The 20,955-nt window shown below is 37.6% G+C and overlaps 1 protein-coding gene across 1 annotated transcript; it reads left to right on the forward strand.

Annotated features, from left to right (window-relative positions):
* The first annotated feature begins 832 nt into the window (after positions 1-832).
* LOC307127997 (uncharacterized protein) lies at positions 833-20,313 on the forward strand. The gene is made up of 63 exons (XM_079819509.1): positions 833-863; positions 986-1,028; positions 2,378-2,596; positions 2,669-2,812; positions 2,894-3,050; positions 3,157-3,184; positions 3,347-3,455; positions 3,604-3,696; positions 3,804-3,867; positions 3,961-4,059; positions 4,142-4,245; positions 4,328-4,466; positions 4,727-4,845; positions 4,943-5,092; positions 5,185-5,355; positions 5,446-5,746; positions 5,848-5,912; positions 5,991-6,078; positions 6,171-6,288; positions 6,373-6,496; positions 6,601-6,737; positions 6,831-7,086; positions 7,179-7,421; positions 7,509-7,685; positions 7,775-7,920; positions 8,016-8,106; positions 8,210-8,599; positions 9,504-9,630; positions 10,025-10,128; positions 10,277-10,369; positions 10,477-10,540; positions 10,634-10,732; positions 10,815-10,918; positions 11,001-11,139; positions 11,400-11,518; positions 11,616-11,765; positions 11,858-12,028; positions 12,119-12,419; positions 12,521-12,585; positions 12,664-12,751; positions 12,844-12,961; positions 13,046-13,169; positions 13,274-13,410; positions 13,504-13,759; positions 13,852-14,094; positions 14,182-14,358; positions 14,448-14,593; positions 14,689-14,779; positions 14,883-15,272; positions 16,177-16,303; positions 16,554-16,672; positions 16,759-16,955; positions 17,039-17,222; positions 17,327-17,492; positions 17,972-18,096; positions 18,186-18,494; positions 18,614-18,817; positions 18,901-19,026; positions 19,118-19,288; positions 19,381-19,485; positions 19,615-19,710; positions 19,851-19,982; positions 20,206-20,313. The coding sequence occupies exons 3-63, from the start codon at positions 2,390-2,392 to the stop codon at positions 20,218-20,220; spliced, it is 9,102 nt and encodes a 3,033-aa protein (XP_079675635.1). The 5' UTR covers positions 833-863; positions 986-1,028; positions 2,378-2,389; the 3' UTR covers positions 20,221-20,313.
* Positions 20,314-20,955: the final 642 nt, after the last annotated feature.

Genomic DNA, 20,955 nt, shown 5'->3' on the forward strand with positions numbered 1-20,955 from the left:
ATATGTTTTAACATTGCTTTAACTCATTCAAATACATTAAGTAATTTTCAACTTTTTAGTTACACACGATTCAGCTAATTTTTTAAGCCAGTTTAATGTAATTTAAGTTGAATTGACTTAAATATCCAAGTTGATTGGGCTTCTGGGTGTTTAAATTTGAGGTTTAAACAACCTTGGCTCATTTGATAACTCCATCAATGTAAATGGGATTTTTTCCAAGTTTTGATCGTCATTTTAGAAAAACTATAAGTCCGATCAGTTAGAAAAGACATAGGAACCTGAGTCAGAACAGTCTGAAAAAGTCTGCCATTTGTTGTGTGTTTTCACTGTATTAGACATATTTTCCAGTATTTTTCTATATTCTTGAACTATATATCTTGACAGATTTGTAATATATTTTATTGTTTAGCCCTATTGCTGCCACACTAGCCTGCTACAAGAACATCCATGGGTGAAAAGGTGAAAGGTGAAATGTTTTCTGATTAAAAAAATGGGAGGGGTAGCTGAATGCACTCTCTTCCCAAAAAAGGATTTATTTACTTCAGTGTGTGTCATATGTCAAAGTAAGATATTAATAGACTAAAAATAAATAATTATAATACACATGAACTCTGAGATTGAAGCTGTTACCTATATATTTTTAAGCAATAAAGGTTTGACTTATGACTGATTCCATTAGGTAGGATGTTTGTGAGTCTGTCCATAAAGTTCTTATAAAAGGGGTCAAGAAAGCTCATCATATATCAGAATATATGAGGTTACCCATGTATAGATTCTGCTTAGTGTGCATGATCAACTTCTATAAAAGCCAAGAGGGTAGACCAGAAGGGATGCAGAGAAGACCTCAGAAGTTCCATCCAGTGGTAAGAGCCTGTAGTGATTGTGACTGAAGGGCATTTTATCATCATCACGTATACATCTGTACTTAAAGTAACTGTGTTTTTTTATTTATTTATACATTTTAATGAATTTAATTTTCTTTTAGTTCAAGGGTAGATAAAATTTCATCTGGTCTCACAGGACAAAAGGCAAGTGAGTTTATGATTCAGTGTGTGGATAAGGGTAGAGGAAAACAGTTGTTATAGTCTGTATTATAGACGAAAACTGGGGAAGCATGTTGCTTTCAAAAACTTGGTTAATTTATTTGCAAATAAATGTGTTTAAAATGTAAGATGAATTTAAGGAAGGGGTCCCATTGACCCTTTATTTAAGGGCCAAGCATATTGTATTTGGTTTTTATTGTGTGTTGGATTGTATTCTGTTTTTCTCCTTTCACTTTTGAGTCTATGAGAGCCCATAGAACCCCTTGTGGGAAAGTTATACAAATTTGGCACAAGCATAGAGGATAGTCTGAACATGAAACACAGCAAATGTGGAGTCTTTAACTCAAACCCTCTAGCACCACAAACTATCCATACTTGTACTCTTGCTAATAACTTGAAAACTGTTAAAAAACAAACAAAAAAAATCTTAACTCATGGTGAGTTGATTGCTCCCTTTGATCTAGTTTTCTGTTATGATATATACATGTATGTCAACTATTTATAAGTGGCTATATCTCTTAAATTAAATTAAACATTTTCACCAAATTTGACACCTTTCTGTGTAGACTCGAAAAGGAAAAAGAAGCGGGAAAGGGCCAATTGATGATGCTAAAATATAGCAAAACATGAAATTGGCTCTATACAGAACTGTTGGCATGCAGTGTTGCTATCAGAATCTATGATGACATTTGCATAAATATAAATCATTAGAAAGATCTAAAGTTTTATCGTAACATTAAATTATTATGATAAAAAAATCTGTGACAGTAATTTCTTCATTTTTGTCAGGAAATCTTATGCATCCACGAAGAAAAAAAACCCAAATACACTTATCTACAGTGGAGAAAATTTTTAATTTTTTCTATTTTTACCCAATACAGGGTGTTGTGAGCATTAGCGAGTACACACATGTAATTTAATCCATGCTCGTAGCCAGAGGATGCACTCTAGCAGAAAGTCCACAAGTGAGACTCATAGTCGACAGTGAGAATCTCTGTATTGACCTGAAACTTCATATATGCCACAATTCATACTGTACTGTATGTGCTGTGTCCTGACAACAGCATATCAGTTTCATCACCAGAAAGACATATTCAGTCTCTATATTCTATTCAGTTTTTGCCGTTCATGGGCCCCTTACCTGCTTCTTGCTTGCTATCTAAATGTTTATCTAGTATTGTTTTATGTGTCTGTATTCATGTGTAATCCTAAACTCAGGAATATGCCTCTTTCCTAACACAATTCATGTGTTTCATTTCATGAGTCTTGCCTTTATTGTTACATGAAATATTGATTACATTTTTCATGCATAAGTTTATATTTTCTCTCTTTAGTAAGCCGCCACCATGAGTACGGACGCGGAGATGGCCGCTTATGGCAAGGCTTCCATTTACCTTCGTAAGCCTGAGAAGGAGAGAATCGAGGCTCAAACCAAACCATTTGATGCCAAGTCTGCCTGCTATGTGGCTGATGTCAAAGAGTTGTACCTCAAGGGAACAATCAAGAGCAAAGACGGTGGCAAAGTCACAGTTGTTTTGCTTGACACTAAGGAGGTAATTTTTAATTTAAATGACTTATCACATTGTTTTATTTTATATCTAATATCTAATTTATCACATTAACAGGAAAGAGTTGCTAAGGAAGAAGATGTCTACCCAATGAATCCTCCCAAGTATGACAAGATTGAGGACATGGCCATGATGACCCATCTCAATGAAGCCTCTGTGCTGTATAACCTCAAAGAGCGTTATGCTGCATGGATGATCTACGTAAATTCTGAAACATAAAAAAGCATTTAAGCTCAATTTTTCTGTGTTATTGCAATCTAACCACTTCTCTGCTCATTTCAGACTTACTCTGGACTATTCTGCGCAACTGTGAACCCCTACAAGTGGCTCCCAGTGTATGATTCAGAAGTGGTGAGTGCTTACAGAGGCAAAAAGCGTATGGAGGCCCCACCCCACATCTTCTCTGTCTCTGACAACGCCTATCAGTTTATGCAGACTGGTAAGAATTTATGGAATTGAATTCTGTAGAATTCATTAAGGTGAATTAGATGATGCTGTTAACATAAGAAATATTTACCGGATATTTTACAAATTACAATCAACAGATAGAGAAAACCAGTCTGTCCTGATTACGTAAGTATTTTCTTTTAATCTTAGACCTTGACAAAAATAAAACATTTAAAGTATAATGCAGATGGCAAATCTATATGGAGATATTTAGTAAATATAATTGAATATACTTTGAAAAGTCTACATGTCTTTTAATCATCTGTTTTCTAATCTCTCATAAACCAGTGGAGAATCCGGTGCTGGAAAGACTGTGAACACCAAACGTGTCATCCAGTACTTTGCCACAGTTGCAGTGTCAGGTGGTGAGAAGAAGAAAGAGGACAGCAAAATAAAGGTGTGAGATATAAACTATGTCATATATATTATTTTGAAAGATGTTACACTCGTCTCACAAACTATATGATGTGTGAATTTGTGAAATGCCTGCAAACAGTCTTTAAATGTAAAATAACTTTTAAAAAATAACCCTTCAAACAACACAGGGCTCTCTTGAGGACCAGATCATTGCTGCCAACCCTCTGCTTGAGTCTTATGGTAATGCCAAGACTGTGAGAAATGACAACTCCTCTCGTTTTGTAAGTTCACCACTTTTTATTTACAGTAAAGTTGGTCAGTTGTGTTTGATTTTTCTATACAGAGTTATTTTATTTATTTATGTATTATGCTATTTTGTTTTAAACAGGGTAAATTCATCAGAATTCACTTCGGTACATCTGGAAAACTGGCCAGTGCTGACATTGAGACATGTAGGTGGACATAATTTCATTGATCCATCTGGCACATTTGTCTTTGTCTGTCACTCTTCAGATGATTGTGACTCAAGTACATTCTCTCAACAGATCTGCTGGAGAAGTCTAGAGTGTCATTCCAGCTTCCAGATGAGAGAGGCTACCACATCTTCTACCAGATGATGACCAACCATAAGCCTGAGCTGATTGGTAGGTGCACATATTTCATTCTGTGTTTAAATGCCAGATAATATTGTAAGATACTCTTTCAAAAAATCGATGTATTTTACAGAAATGACGCTCATCACCACCAACCCATATGACTTCCCCATGTGCAGTCAGGGTCAGATCACAGTGGCCAGCATTGATGATAAAGTGGAGCTGGATGCTACTGATGTGAGTCATTGCTGTTTGAACATTGACATATTCTATATAAATATGGAAAATCATAGATCTCATTCTTTTCTGTAATTTACAGGACGCTATTGACATTCTGGGTTTCAATAATGAGGAGAAAATGGGTATCTACAAGTTTACTGGAGCTGTGCTTCATCATGGTAACATGAAGTTCAAGCAGAAGCAGCGTGAGGAGCAGGCTGAGCCTGATGGCAATGAGGGTGAGACTTCTCGGTCTAATTGCTTATTTTTCATTCTGGCCTTTACAATAGTAACAGTTGCATTAACTTTGCTGATAAATCACAGAACTTGTGTGTAAAATGTTTAGTGTAAATATAAATTAGAAGTATGCAACGCTGTGCATAAAAATAAATCAAAAAATAAAAGTGACAGTACTTGGTGCCTGATTTATTATAATTTTTACACATGCACAAAAGACTCTTTAGAGCAAAGACAATTTATTTTAAAATGTATTTAACAGAGGCTGACAAAATTGCCTACCTTCTGGGTTTGAACTCTGCTGAAATGTTGAAGGCTTTGTGCTACCCCAGAGTCAAGGTCGGAAATGAGTATGTGACCAAAGGCCAGACAGTGCCACAGGTATAGTAACATTTCCAGCATGTCCATGTGTTTTACCTAAAATTCTGGCTAATTATTGCAGATGCAAAATAAATTATCCACTCTATTCTTCTTACAGGTGTACAACTCGGTTAGTGCATTGGCCAAATCTATCTATGAGAGGATGTTCTTGTGGATGGTCATTCGTATCAACCAGATGTTGGACACAAAACAACAAAGAAATTTCTACATTGGTGTGCTGGATATTGCTGGCTTTGAGATCTTTGATGTAAGAATGATTCTTGTATCTATTTTTATGTCAAATTGAATCATATTCAGTATTTAGTCAGTGAATGTTTCTGTTATTTTTTCTTCCATCAGTACAACAGCATGGAGCAGCTGTGCATCAACTTCACCAATGAGAAACTGCAACAGTTTTTCAACCACACCATGTTTGTTCTGGAACAAGAAGAATACAAGAAGGAGGGCATTATTTGGGAGTTCATTGACTTTGGCATGGACTTGGCTTCTTGCATAGAGCTCATTGAAAAGGTTTTTAATGGTTTATGAATTTATTAATTTCCATTGTCTATTCTCAAAATCTTATATTTTTGGTAATAAACAACATTCTTTTATAAACAGCCCATGGGTATCTTCTCCATCCTTGAAGAGGAGTGCATGTTCCCCAAGGCTTCAGACGCTTCCTTCAAGAACAAGCTGTATGATCAGCATCTTGGCAAGAACAAAGCTTTCGAGAAACCAAAGCCTGCCAAAGGCAAGGCTGAAGCCCACTTCTCCCTAGTTCACTACGCTGGAACTGTGGACTACAACGTCACTGGCTGGTTGGACAAGAACAAGGATCCATTAAATGATTCTGTTTTGCTGCTGTACCAGAAGTCTTCTAACAAGCTGCTGGCTACCCTCTACCCACCTGTTGTTGAGGGTAAAGAAAAAAATCGATTTAACTGAACTTGAATTCAATTTTGAAATTTCTTTCTTGTTTTTTGCATTTATACATGTTCCTTTGTACTTTTATATCAATAGATACTACTAAAAAGGGAGGCAAGAAGAAGGGTGGTTCCATGCAGACTGTGTCCTCCCAGTTCAGGGTATGTATAGAGATGACATCACAGCAATATTGAACAAAAGAAATTCAAAGCATTCCAACCCTTTTCTATTCTCCACAGGAGAACTTGGGTAAACTCATGACCAACTTGAGGAGCACTCACCCTCACTTTGTGCGCTGCCTGATTCCTAATGAGTCCAAGACTCCAGGTAAAGTATTAAAAAGCTTACAGATATTCTGGCACTCAATATATATGATGAAGTTAATTTACCAAGTTCATGGTGTGAACTGTTCATTATAGGTCTCATGGAGAACTTCCTGGTTATCCACCAGCTGAGGTGTAACGGTGTACTGGAAGGCATCAGAATTTGCAGAAAGGGCTTCCCCAGCAGAATCCAATATGGTGACTTTAAGCAGAGGTAAATGGGACTACGTGAAAATACAATTTCCTGTAGGAGGCTCCTAATTAAAAGACATTAAGTATTTTGATTAATTTTCCACAGATACAAGGTGCTGAATGCCGCGGTTATCCCAGATGGACAGTTTATGGATAACAAGAAGGCCAGTGAGAAACTCCTGGGATCCATCGACGTTGATCATGAGGAGTACAAATTCGGACACACAAAGGTTCATATTCAGCTTTACAACTTTCAAAGATTCACTGATCCTGATCATAAAGCCTATACAGGATAAATCAATATCTTTTGATTTATTTTTTTACATAAATTCAGGTGTTCTTCAAAGCTGGTCTTCTGGGTACTCTTGAGGAGATGCGTGATGAGAAACTGGCTGCCCTGGTCACAATGACTCAGGCTCTCGGCCGTGGCTACGTGATGAGGAAGGCGTTTGTGAAAATGACGGAAAGCAGGTTAGTATTGTCATGAGTAAAGATAACATCAATGATAACAGTGCAAACAGTACATATTGATGATTATGCCATTTAATGATGAATTATTCACAGGGACTCCATTTACACTATCCAATACAACATCCGCTCATTCATGAATGTCAAACACTGGCCATGGATGAAGGTTTACTACAAGATTAAGCCTTTGCTGAAGACTGCGGAGACTGAGAAGGAGCTGTCAAGCATGAAAGAGGAATTTGCAAAATGCAAAGAGGCTTTAGCAAAGTCTGAAGCCAAAAAGAAGGAGCTTGAAGAGAAGATGGTATCACTGCTGCAAGAGAAAAATGATCTGCAGCTGCAAGTAGCATCTGTGAGAACATTTCCTTGAATTAACTGAATTTTGGCTCTATTAAAAATGAGCAATATGGTTTCCAATGAAATAGCAATCTATTTTATCAACAGGAATCTGAGGGTCTCTCTGATGCTGAAGAGAGGTGTGAGGGTCTGATCAAGAGCAAAATCCAGCTTGAAGCTAAACTCAAAGAGACAACTGAGAGACTGGAGGATGAGGAAGAAATCAATGCTGAACTGACAGCCAAGAAGAGGAAACTAGAGGATGAGTGTTCTGAGCTGAAGAAAGACATTGATGACCTGGAGCTCACCTTGGCTAAAGTGGAGAAGGAGAAACATGCCACTGAGAATAAGGTTGGTTTAAGATTAGATTTAATATTTGTTTTATATATTGATATAGAATATGAATTAATGTAAGCTTATTTGGAACAAAACACACAGGTCAAGAACTTGACTGAGGAAATGGCAGCTCAGGATGAGAGCATAGCCAAACTTACGAAGGAGAAGAAAGCCCTCCAAGAGGCACATCAGCAGACACTGGATGATCTTCAGGCCGAGGAGGACAAAGTCAACAGCTTGACCAAATCCAAGACAAAGCTTGAGCAGCAAGTTGATGATGTGAGTTTATTATGTAAATTAATTATATAAATTCATCAATTCAACTGTTTTCTGCTGTGAACATACTTTTATATATCATTGTCCTGTAGCTTGAGGGTTCCCTTGAACAAGAGAAGAAGCTTCGCATGGATCTTGAGAGATCCAAGAGAAAGCTTGAAGGAGACCTGAAATTAGCCCAAGAGTCTGTCATGGACCTGGAGAATGACAAGCAGCAATCTGATGAAAAAATAAAAAAGTAATTAAAGCAGGACATCTTTGAAAACATTGAAAACTTTTATGGTTGTGTTATCATTTTTTTTTTTACAACTACTTATTGTTGAACACCCGCAGGAAAGAATTTGAAACAAGCCAGCTTCTCAGCAAGATAGAAGATGAACAATCTCTGAGTGCTCAACTCCAAAAGAAGATCAAGGAGCTTCAGGTATTTTGAGTTTTGTTTTTAAAACTAAAGATCTAAAAGACTAAAAGATAATTATGATCAAATACAGATAACCAAAAATCTAATTGACTACTTTCCACCATAGGCTCGCATTGAGGAACTGGAGGAAGAGATCGAGGCCGAGCGCGCTGCTCGTGCCAAGGTTGAGAAGCAGAGGGCTGATCTCTCCAGGGAACTTGAGGAGATCAGTGAGAGGCTTGAGGAGGCTGGAGGAGCCACTTCTGCTCAGATCGAGATGAATAAGAAGCGAGAAGCTGAATTTCAGAAGCTGCGTCGTGATCTTGAAGAGTCCACCCTCCAGCATGAAGCTACTGCTGCTGCCCTCCGCAAGAAGCAGGCAGACAGTGTGGCCGAGCTGGGAGAGCAAATCGACAACCTGCAGCGTGTCAAGCAGAAGCTTGAGAAAGAGAAGAGCGAATACAAAATGGAGATTGACGATCTTTCCAGCAACATGGAAGCTGTTGCCAAAGCAAAGGTTGAGAAATATTCTAAATAATATATTTGACCCGTGCTGGCAAAATGAGTCGGAATGCGCACAGGCTAACTGCGAGCTACAGGCAAAACAAATGAAAAATGTCAATTTTGGTCAAAAAAAATTTTCATTCACAAAAATGTGTTCATTAAGCCCTCTTCTAGTGATCCCAATGCTCCAAATAGTAATTCAACATTAAAAAGTATCTTTAGTTGTACATTTTCACGGCATTCCAACTTTGAATATTCATAGTGAATTCTTGATGGTCTGAACCAATGAAATGTGATTGTCAAACTGATGCTGATGATCTTACCTGGCTGACTGACAGATCCGAAGTGTGCGCACAAATACACTTCTCAGACGATCGTATGATGCCAATATACACATGAACACAGAATTACAGTATTTCAAAATATCTGTCTTGGCAAGTATTCACGTAAACATTATCTGTTATGTCTTAAGTTAACGTTTGGTTAACTGTTGGGGAAAAATTAGATCCTTGCATTACAGTAGGTCTTAATATATTGGCTGTATTTCTCAATGTTAATCAAACAATTGTGGTATCATGAAAAAATTGTTGAGAATATATTTTTCCTATAGATATGCGTTCTAACTTGCCGTGTTACTTTACCATGGGATTATGCATTACCAGGGATTTTAAGGTATGGTTGCTAGGTGATTTTGTTTTGGAACCTTCAGAAAACTTTAACTCGATTTTTCTCAAAATTGACTAATAATGACTGATAGGTGTAGCTCAGTGCTTTTATGTTGGTTCCAACAAATCATACATCATTTTAATAGTGAAAATAATTTAGATTTTTGTAAATGTGCTGATTGTGACTCATTTTCCCAGCATATAAGAAGTCTTGGAGTTTTTGAAATATCTAATGACTTTTTTATTTTACAGGGCAATCTTGAGAAGATGTGCCGCACACTTGAGGACCAACTTAGTGAAATTAAGTCCAAGAATGATGAGAACATTCGACAGTTAAATGATCTCAGTACTCAAAGAGCAAGATTTCAGACTGAAAATGGTAATTAATGACAAATTATGACCAATCATGAACAAATTAATATTGTCAAAAGTAATTAATGTCAATAATTAACAATAATCATCAACAATAATCAGTAATAATTAGCAACAATAATTAATCAAACATTACAAATAACACTGTAACAAAGTCTTGTTAGATGACTTTTTTATGTTGACTAATACAATCTTTCATCCATGTATTTTGAAATGAACTGATCACAATCTGACGTAAGTATTTTCTTTTAATCTTAGACCTTGACAAAAATAAAACATTTAAAGTATAATGCAGATGGCAAATCTATATGGAGATATTTAGTAAATATAATTGAATATACTTTGAAAAGTCTACATGTCTTTTAATCATCTGTTTTCTAATCTCTCATAAACCAGTGGAGAATCCGGTGCTGGAAAGACTGTGAACACCAAACGTGTCATCCAGTACTTTGCCACAGTTGCAGTGTCAGGTGGTGAGAAGAAGAAAGAGGACAGCAAAATAAAGGTGTGAGATATAAACTATGTCATATATATTATTTTGAAAGAAGTTACACTCGTCTCACAAACTATATGATGTGTGAATTTGTGAAATGCCTGCAAACAGTCTTTAAATGTAAAATAACTTTTAAAAAATAACCCTTCAAACAACACAGGGCTCTCTTGAGGACCAGATCATTGCTGCCAACCCTCTGCTTGAGTCTTATGGTAATGCCAAGACTGTGAGAAATGACAACTCCTCTCGTTTTGTAAGTTCACCACTTTTTATTTACAGTAAAGTTGGTCAGTTGTGTTTGATTTTTCTATACAGAGTTATTTTATTTATTTATGTATTATGCTATTTTGTTTTAAACAGGGTAAATTCATCAGAATTCACTTCGGTACATCTGGAAAACTGGCCAGTGCTGACATTGAGACATGTAGGTGGACATAATTTCATTGATCCATCTGGCACATTTGTCTTTGTCTGTCACTCTTCAGATGATTGTGACTCAAGTACATTCTCTCAACAGATCTGCTGGAGAAGTCTAGAGTGTCATTCCAGCTTCCAGATGAGAGAGGCTACCACATCTTCTACCAGATGATGACCAACCATAAGCCTGAGCTGATTGGTAGGTGCACATATTTCATTCTGTGTTTAAATGCCAGATAATATTGTAAGATACTCTTTCAAAAAATCGATGTATTTTACAGAAATGACGCTCATCACCACCAACCCATATGACTTCCCCATGTGCAGTCAGGGTCAGATCACAGTGGCCAGCATTGATGATAAAGTGGAGCTGGATGCTACTGATGTGAGTCATTGCTGTTTGAACATTGACATATTCTATATAAATATGGAAAATCATAGATCTCATTCTTTTCTGTAATTTACAGGACGCTATTGACATTCTGGGTTTCAATAATGAGGAGAAAATGGGTATCTACAAGTTTACTGGAGCTGTGCTTCATCATGGTAACATGAAGTTCAAGCAGAAGCAGCGTGAGGAGCAGGCTGAGCCTGATGGCAATGAGGGTGAGACTTCTCGGTCTAATTGCTTATTTTTCATTCTGGCCTTTACAATAGTAACAGTTGCATTAACTTTGCTGATAAATCACAGAACTTGTGTGTAAAATGTTTAGTGTAAATATAAATTAGAAGTATGCAACGCTGTGCATAAAAATAAATCAAAAAATAAAAGTGACAGTACTTGGTGCCTGATTTATTATAATTTTTACACATGCACAAAAGACTCTTTAGAGCAAAGACAATTTATTTTAAAATGTATTTAACAGAGGCTGACAAAATTGCCTACCTTCTGGGTTTGAACTCTGCTGAAATGTTGAAGGCTTTGTGCTACCCCAGAGTCAAGGTCGGAAATGAGTATGTGACCAAAGGCCAGACAGTGCCACAGGTATAGTAACATTTCCAGCATGTCCATGTGTTTTACCTAAAATTCTGGCTAATTATTGCAGATGCAAAATAAATTATCCACTCTATTCTTCTTACAGGTGTACAACTCGGTTAGTGCATTGGCCAAATCTATCTATGAGAGGATGTTCTTGTGGATGGTCATTCGTATCAACCAGATGTTGGACACAAAACAACAAAGAAATTTCTACATTGGTGTGCTGGATATTGCTGGCTTTGAGATCTTTGATGTAAGAATGATTCTTGTATCTATTTTTATGTCAAATTGAATCATATTCAGTATTTAGTCAGTGAATGTTTCTGTTATTTTTTCTTCCATCAGTACAACAGCATGGAGCAGCTGTGCATCAACTTCACCAATGAGAAACTGCAACAGTTTTTCAACCACACCATGTTTGTTCTGGAACAAGAAGAATACAAGAAGGAGGGCATTATTTGGGAGTTCATTGACTTTGGCATGGACTTGGCTTCTTGCATAGAGCTCATTGAAAAGGTTTTTAATGGTTTATGAATTTATTAATTTCCATTGTCTATTCTCAAAATCTTATATTTTTGGTAATAAACAACATTCTTTTATAAACAGCCCATGGGTATCTTCTCCATCCTTGAAGAGGAGTGCATGTTCCCCAAGGCTTCAGACGCTTCCTTCAAGAACAAGCTGTATGATCAGCATCTTGGCAAGAACAAAGCTTTCGAGAAACCAAAGCCTGCCAAAGGCAAGGCTGAAGCCCACTTCTCCCTAGTTCACTACGCTGGAACTGTGGACTACAACGTCACTGGCTGGTTGGACAAGAACAAGGATCCATTAAATGATTCTGTTTTGCTGCTGTACCAGAAGTCTTCTAACAAGCTGCTGGCTACCCTCTACCCACCTGTTGTTGAGGGTAAAGAAAAAAATCGATTTAACTGAACTTGAATTCAATTTTGAAATTTCTTTCTTGTTTTTTGCATTTATACATGTTCCTTTGTACTTTTATATCAATAGATACTACTAAAAAGGGAGGCAAGAAGAAGGGTGGTTCCATGCAGACTGTGTCCTCCCAGTTCAGGGTATGTATAGAGATGACATCACAGCAATATTGAACAAAAGAAATTCAAAGCATTCCAACCCTTTTCTATTCTCCACAGGAGAACTTGGGTAAACTCATGACCAACTTGAGGAGCACTCACCCTCACTTTGTGCGCTGCCTGATTCCTAATGAGTCCAAGACTCCAGGTAAAGTATTAAAAAGCTTACAGATATTCTGGCACTCAATATATATGATGAAGTTAATTTACCAAGTTCATGGTGTGAACTGTTCATTATAGGTCTCATGGAGAACTTCCTGGTTATCCACCAGCTGAGGTGTAACGGTGTACTGGAAGGCATCAGAATTTGCAGAAAGGGCTTCCCCAGCAGAATCCAATATGGTGACTTTAAGCAGAGGTAAATGGGACTACGTGAAAATACAATTTCCTGTAGGAGGCTCCTAATTAAAAGACATTAAGTATTTTGATTAATTTTCCACAGATACAAGGTGCTGAATGCCGCGGTTATCCCAGATGGACAGTTTATGGATAACAAGAAGGCCAGTGAGAAACTCCTGGGATCCATCGACGTTGATCATGAGGAGTACAAATTCGGACACACAAAGGTTCATATTCAGCTTTACAACTTTCAAAGATTCACTGATCCTGATCATAAAGCCTATACAGGATAAATCAATATCTTTTGATTTATTTTTTTACATAAATTCAGGTGTTCTTCAAAGCTGGTCTTCTGGGTACTCTTGAGGAGATGCGTGATGAGAAACTGGCTGCCCTGGTCACAATGACTCAGGCTCTCGGCCGTGGCTACGTGATGAGGAAGGCGTTTGTGAAAATGACGGAAAGCAGGTTAGTATTGTCATGAGTAAAGATAACATCAATGATAACAGTGCAAACAGTACATATTGATGATTATGCCATTTAATGATGAATTATTCACAGGGACTCCATTTACACTATCCAATACAACATCCGCTCATTCATGAATGTCAAACACTGGCCATGGATGAAGGTTTACTACAAGATTAAGCCTTTGCTGAAGACTGCGGAGACTGAGAAGGAGCTGTCAAGCATGAAAGAGGAATTTGCAAAATGCAAAGAGGCTTTAGCAAAGTCTGAAGCCAAAAAGAAGGAGCTTGAAGAGAAGATGGTATCACTGCTGCAAGAGAAAAATGATCTGCAGCTGCAAGTAGCATCTGTGAGAACATTTCCTTGAATTAACTGAATTTTGGCTCTATTAAAAATGAGCAATATGGTTTCCAATGAAATAGCAATCTATTTTATCAACAGGAATCTGAGGGTCTCTCTGATGCTGAAGAGAGGTGTGAGGGTCTGATCAAGAGCAAAATCCAGCTTGAAGCTAAACTCAAAGAGACAACTGAGAGACTGGAGGATGAGGAAGAAATCAATGCTGAACTGACAGCCAAGAAGAGGAAACTAGAGGATGAGTGTTCTGAGCTGAAGAAAGACATTGATGACCTGGAGCTCACCTTGGCTAAAGTGGAGAAGGAGAAACATGCCACTGAGAATAAGGTTGGTTTAAGATTAGATTTAATATTTGTTTTATATATTGATATAGAATATGAATTAATGTAAGCTTATTTGGAACAAAACACACAGGTCAAGAACTTGACTGAGGAAATGGCAGCTCAGGATGAGAGCATAGCCAAACTTACGAAGGAGAAGAAAGCCCTCCAAGAGGCACATCAGCAGACACTGGATGATCTTCAGGCCGAGGAGGACAAAGTCAACAGCTTGACCAAATCCAAGACAAAGCTTGAGCAGCAAGTTGATGATGTGAGTTTATTATGTAAATTAATTATATAAATTCATCAATTCAACTGTTTTCTGCTGTGAACATACTTTTATATATCATTGTCCTGTAGCTTGAGGGTTCCCTTGAACAAGAGAAGAAGCTTCGCATGGATCTTGAGAGATCCAAGAGAAAGCTTGAAGGAGACCTGAAATTAGCCCAAGAGTCTGTCATGGACCTGGAGAATGACAAGCAGCAATCTGATGAAAAAATAAAAAAGTAATTAAAGCAGGACATCTTTGAAAACATTGAAAACTTTTATGGTTGTGTTATCATTTTTTTTTTTACAACTACTTATTGTTGAACACCCGCAGGAAAGAATTTGAAACAAGCCAGCTTCTCAGCAAGATAGAAGATGAACAATCTCTGAGTGCTCAACTCCAAAAGAAGATCAAGGAGCTTCAGGTATTTTGAGTTTTGTTTTTAAAACTAAAGATCTAAAAGACTAAAAGATAATTATGATCAAATACAGATAACCAAAAATCTAATTGACTACTTTCCACCATAGGCTCGCATTGAGGAACTGGAGGAAGAGATCGAGGCCGAGCGCGCTGCTCGTGCCAAGGTTGAGAAGCAGAGGGCTGATCTCTCCAGGGAACTTGAGGAGATCAGTGAGAGGCTTGAGGAGGCTGGAGGAGCCACTTCTGCTCAGATCGAGATGAATAAGAAGCGAGAAGCTGAATTTCAGAAGCTGCGTCGTGATCTTGAAGAGTCCACCCTCCAGCATGAAGCTACTGCTGCTGCCCTCCGCAAGAAGCAGGCAGACAGTGTGGCCGAGCTGGGAGAGCAAATCGACAACCTGCAGCGTGTCAAGCAGAAGCTTGAGAAAGAGAAGAGCGAATACAAAATGGAGATTGACGATCTTTCCAGCAACATGGAAGCTGTTGCCAAAGCAAAGGTTGAGAAATATTCTAAATAATATATTTGACCCGTGCTGGCAAAATGAGTCGGAATGCGCACAGGCTAACTGCGAGCTACAGGCAAAACAAATGAAAAATGTCAATTTTGGTCAAAAAAAATTTTCATTCACAAAAATGTGTTCATTAAGCCCTCTTCTAGTGATCCCAATGCTCCAAATAGTAATTCAACATTAAAAAGTATCTTTAGTTGTACATTTTCACGGCATTCCAACTTTGAATATTCATAGTGAATTCTTGATGGTCTGAACCAATGAAATGTGATTGTCAAACTGATGCTGATGATCTTACCTGGCTGACTGACAGATCCGAAGTGTGCGCACAAATACACTTCTCAGACGATCGTATGATGCCAATATACACATGAACACAGAATTACAGTATTTCAAAATATCTGTCTTGGCAAGTATTCACGTAAACATTATCTGTTATGTCTTAAGTTAACGTTTGGTTAACTGTTGGGGAAAAATTAGATCCTTGCATTACAGTAGGTCTTAATATATTGGCTGTATTTCTCAATGTTAATCAAACAATTGTGGTATCATGAAAAAATTGTTGAGAATATATTTTTCCTATAGATATGCGTTCTAACTTGCCGTGTTACTTTACCATGGGATTATGCATTACCAGGGATTTTAAGGTATGGTTGCTAGGTGATTTTGTTTTGGAACCTTCAGAAAACTTTAACTCGATTTTTCTCAAAATTGACTAATAATGACTGATAGGTGTAGCTCAGTGCTTTTATGTTGGTTCCAACAAATCATACATCATTTTAATAGTGAAAATAATTTAGATTTTTGTAAATGTGCTGATTGTGACTCATTTTCCCAGCATATAAGAAGTCTTGGAGTTTTTGAAATATCTAATGACTTTTTTATTTTACAGGGCAATCTTGAGAAGATGTGCCGCACACTTGAGGACCAACTTAGTGAAATTAAGTCCAAGAATGATGAGAACATTCGACAGTTAAATGATCTCAGTACTCAAAGAGCAAGATTTCAGACTGAAAATGGTAATTAATGACAAATTATGACCAATCATGAACAAATTAATATTGTCAAAAGTAATTAATGTCAATAATTAACAATAATCATCAACAATAATCAGTAATAATTAGCAACAATAATTAATCAAACATTACAAATAACACTGTAACAAAGTCTTGTTAGATGACTTTTTTATGTTGACTAATACAATCTTTCATCCATGTATTTTGAAATGAACTGATCACAATCTGACACAATGAATGTGAAACTGTATAGGTGAGCTTGGCCGTCAGCTGGAGGAGAAGGAGGCTCTGGTTTCTCAGCTCACCAGAGGCAAACAAGCTTCTACTCAGCAAACTGAGGAGCTTAAGAGGCATGTTGAAGAGGAAGTTAAGGTAATACAGCATAATCAATACATGTACAAACTTGTCAATTTCTTTACTGTAGAGACAAGCTAATATTATGTTACCTTGTCTCCTAGGCTAAGAACGCACTGGCCCATGCTGTGCAATCAGCCCGTCATGACTGTGACTTGCTCCGTGAGCAGTTTGAGGAAGAGCAGGAGGCAAAGGCTGAGCTGCAGCGGGGAATGTCAAAGGCCAACAGTGAGGTTGCTCAGTGGAGAACTAAATATGAAACGGATGCCATCCAGCGCACTGAAGAGCTTGAAGAGTCCAAGTATGTATATTATTGTATTATATTCCCAACTCTCACAGCTATTTTATAGATTAGATTTCAAAATAGTGTGTGTTACTTAATAGGAAGAAGCTGGCTCAGCGTCTGCAAGAGGCAGAGGAACAAGTTGAGGCAGTGAACTCCAAATGTGCATCTCTGGAGAAGACCAAACAAAGACTCCAGGGTGAGGTGGAGGACCTCATGATTGATGTGGAGAGAGCCAATGGTTTGGCTGCCAACCTTGACAAGAAGCAGAGGAACTTTGACAAGGTAAACAATTTTAGTCTTATGATATTCTCTTTGTAAATATTGCTGGAATGGGCTTTGTTTAACATTTTTTAAACAAATTCTATCCTGAAATATCTCCATCAAAGGTCCTGGCAGAATGGAAGCAGAAATATGAGGAAGGTCAGGCAGAGCTGGAAGGTGCCCAGAAAGAGGCTCGTTCACTCAGCACTGAACTGTTCAAGATGAAGAACTCCTATGAGGAGAGTATGGATCACCTGGAGACCCTCAAGAGAGAGAACAAGAATCTGCAGCGTAAGAATGAAACCGTTAAATTAGAAAAAGTTGAAGGTATAGTTCACCCAAAATTGAAAATTATTTCATTAATTAATCCCCCTCATGTTGTTCCAAAATCACGAGACTTTCGTTAATCTTCAGAACACAAATGAAGATCTTTTTGATGAAATCTGAGAGCTTTCTGTCCCGCTCAAATCATATGGATTAGTTTCACGATCATTCTATGAACTTTTTGAAATGTGAAAGTGTCAATTGCGTAGCTGTCTATGGAGGGGCAGAAAGCTCTCAAATTTCATCAAAAAGATCTTCATTTGTGTTCCGAAGATTAACGAAAGTCTCATGAGTTTGGAACGACATGATGGTAAACAATTAATGACAATTTTCTTTTTTGGGTGAACTATGCCTTTAATGTTCTAATTTTAGTGAGCATTAAAAAGTAAGCACATATGATTAATTAATGTTCATTATGATAAATATTATATTTTTTCTTTCTATAGAGGAGATTTCAGATCTGACAGAGCAGTTAGGTGAGACTGGTAAGAGCATCCATGAGCTGGAAAAGGCCAAGAAGACAGTGGAGACTGAGAAGTCAGAGATTCAGACCGCCCTGGAAGAGGCTGAAGTCAGTATCTGGAGATCAATATGGAATTATTGCTAGAACTTGCATGAATGCTGTGGTCTTCATGCATATTTTCATTTTATATTTCATAGGGCACCCTGGAGCATGAGGAGTCCAAGATTCTTCGTGTCCAGCTCGAGCTAAACCAGATCAAAGGAGAGATTGACAGGAAGCTTGCAGAGAAGGATGAGGAGATGGAGCAGATCAAGAGGAACAGCCAGAGGGTCATTGAATCCATGCAGGGCACTCTGGACTCTGAAGTCAGGAGCAGAAATGATGCCCTGAGAATCAAGAAGAAGATGGAGGGAGACCTTAATGAGATGGAGATTCAGCTGAGCCATGCCAATCGCCAGGCGGCTGAGGCCCAGAAACAGCTCAGGAATGTTCAGGGACAACTCAAGGTATGTGACATCTGTTCGACTTTGGGATGTATTCATATTTTTTATAATCTAACATATGTTAAGTAAAGCCCAACAGAAACCACATGAAATGCTCATTGTAAAGCTTTTGTAATTTTCAGGATGCCCAGCTGCACCTTGATGATGCCCAGAGAGGAGAGGAAGACATGAAGGAGCAGGTGGCCATGGTGGAGCGCAGAAACACTCTGATGCAGTCTGAGATTGAGGAGCTGAGAGCTGCTCTGGAGCAGACCGAGAGAGGCCGCAAAGTGGCTGAACAAGAGCTGGTGGATATAAGCGAGCGTGTTGGGCTGCTGCACTCTCAGGTAAGTGCACATTGTTTCCCTGATTTTTAAAGAAATTGAGAGCATCATTCAAAATGTTCAAACTGTTGCTTTCCATTTTGTAGAACACAAGTCTCCTAAATACCAAGAAGAAGCTTGAGGCTGACCTCATTCATGTCCAGAGTGAAGTTGATGACACTGTACAGGAAGCCAGAAATGCAGAGGAGAAGGCCAAGAAGGCCATCACTGATGTGAGCAACAGTAGCTGCCAAATGTTTCACAAGACACTTGTATACTTTAAAAAAAATGTGGATCTAATGAATTTCTGCATTCATGCAAAAGGCTGCATTGATGGCAGAAGAGCTGAAGAAGGAGCAGGACACAAGTTCTCACCTTGAGAGGATGAAGAAGAATCTGGAGGTCACAGTGAAGGACCTGCAGCACCGTCTGGATGAAGCTGAGAATCTGGCCATGAAGGGAGGAAAGAAACAACTCCAGAAGTTGGAGTCCAGAGTAAGCCTCTTTGTAGTTATGATGTGGGCAAAGTGAAGTTTGTTATATTCTAATATATTATGATTTGTTTGACTAACAATAATATTCTTTAGGTCCATGAGCTTGAGGCTGAAGTTGAAGCAGAGCAAAGACGTGGAGTTGATGCTGTTAAGGGCGTCCGCAAATATGAGAGGAGAGTCAAGGAGCTCACCTACCAGGTATGGCCATATTCCTCATTCCTCAAGTTGGTTCAGACAACAGAGTTTGCATAATAGTGTATGTACTGACAATGCCTCATTTTAGTAAAGTATCAAGACTTAATCTAGTAAATGTGTATTTTTTTGAAGACTGACGAGGACAAGAAGAACATCAGCAGACTACAGGATCTGGTGGACAAATTGCAGCTGAAGGTCAAAACCTACAAGAGGCAGTCTGAAGAGGCGGTATGTAAAATATAATAGAACATCTTGACACTGTAATTATTTATAATGGAATGCTAATTTGATGATATGTGATACATGAACCATATATATATATATATATATATATATATATATATATATATATATATAAAAACCTTTAGGAGGAACAAGCAAACACTCACCTGTCCAAGTTGAGGAAGGTGCAGAATGAGCTTGAGGAGGCTGAGGAGCGTGCTGATATTTCTGAGTCTCAGGTCAACAAGCTCAAAGTTAAGAGCCGTGATGCTGGAAAGGTTAGACTGATGAGTTTTTTTTTTTTTTTTCATTATTTATTCAACTTGTTTATCCAAATACATGAACTATCTCTTAGCAAAAGTAGTGGAACTATGATAATTGCATTATTCTGATAATTGCATTATCCTGTATGATATTGCCACATCAGTATTCTCTTCATTATGTAAAGTGGATCACATTTTTGTTAATAAGGCTAATGTTTGCCTCTTCCTTCTTTCACAGGTCAAAGAAGAATGAATCTTTAAAACTTGAAAGGAGCATTTACTGAAGTCATATAATATGAATATTTATTGTAAAAGTACCTTTCTTAATAAACCTGTATATTTCAGCAAATAATTAGCCTTTGAGTGTTTTTCAGCAAGATACACTATTATACAATACACTAGTATACAAAACAAATATTATACAATACACTATTATACAATACAAATATCTGATGTATGATTACATACCTGGTCACTTCATGCATTTTCTCTGATCGGATAGTTATCTAATTTGTTAAAACTGTTCCATTTACACTTGTCCACATACATGTGTAGTCTCCCTGAAAAGGGGAACAGAAATATTTTAAAGAACAGACAACACGAACACTTGTTGTTTTTCCCTCGATCTCTGTATTATGAAAACATTAAACATAAAAACATTCAATTATGCACAAAATAAACATGAAATGCATACCAATTTGCATATAATAACATTTAGTTTTCTTTATACACAATGTGACCAGTTTTGTATTTGCTGACAAAAAGAAGAAAGAGATAAAGTGATAAAGAGATAAACATAAATTTGTATGAAAGTCTATATCCATCCTGGTACACATAATAAACCAGAAAGCCTGCATCTACAGGTGCATCTCAATAAATTAGAATGTTGTGGAGAAGTTCATTTATTTCAGTAATTCAACTTAAAAGGTGAAACTAATATAATATATACACTCATTGCATACAAAGTGAGATATTTCAAGCCTTTATT

The sequence above is a fragment of the Gobio gobio genome, assembly GCF_949357685.1.
Source record: "Gobio gobio genome assembly, chromosome: 6".
Taxonomy (NCBI): domain Eukaryota; kingdom Metazoa; phylum Chordata; class Actinopteri; order Cypriniformes; family Gobionidae; genus Gobio; species Gobio gobio.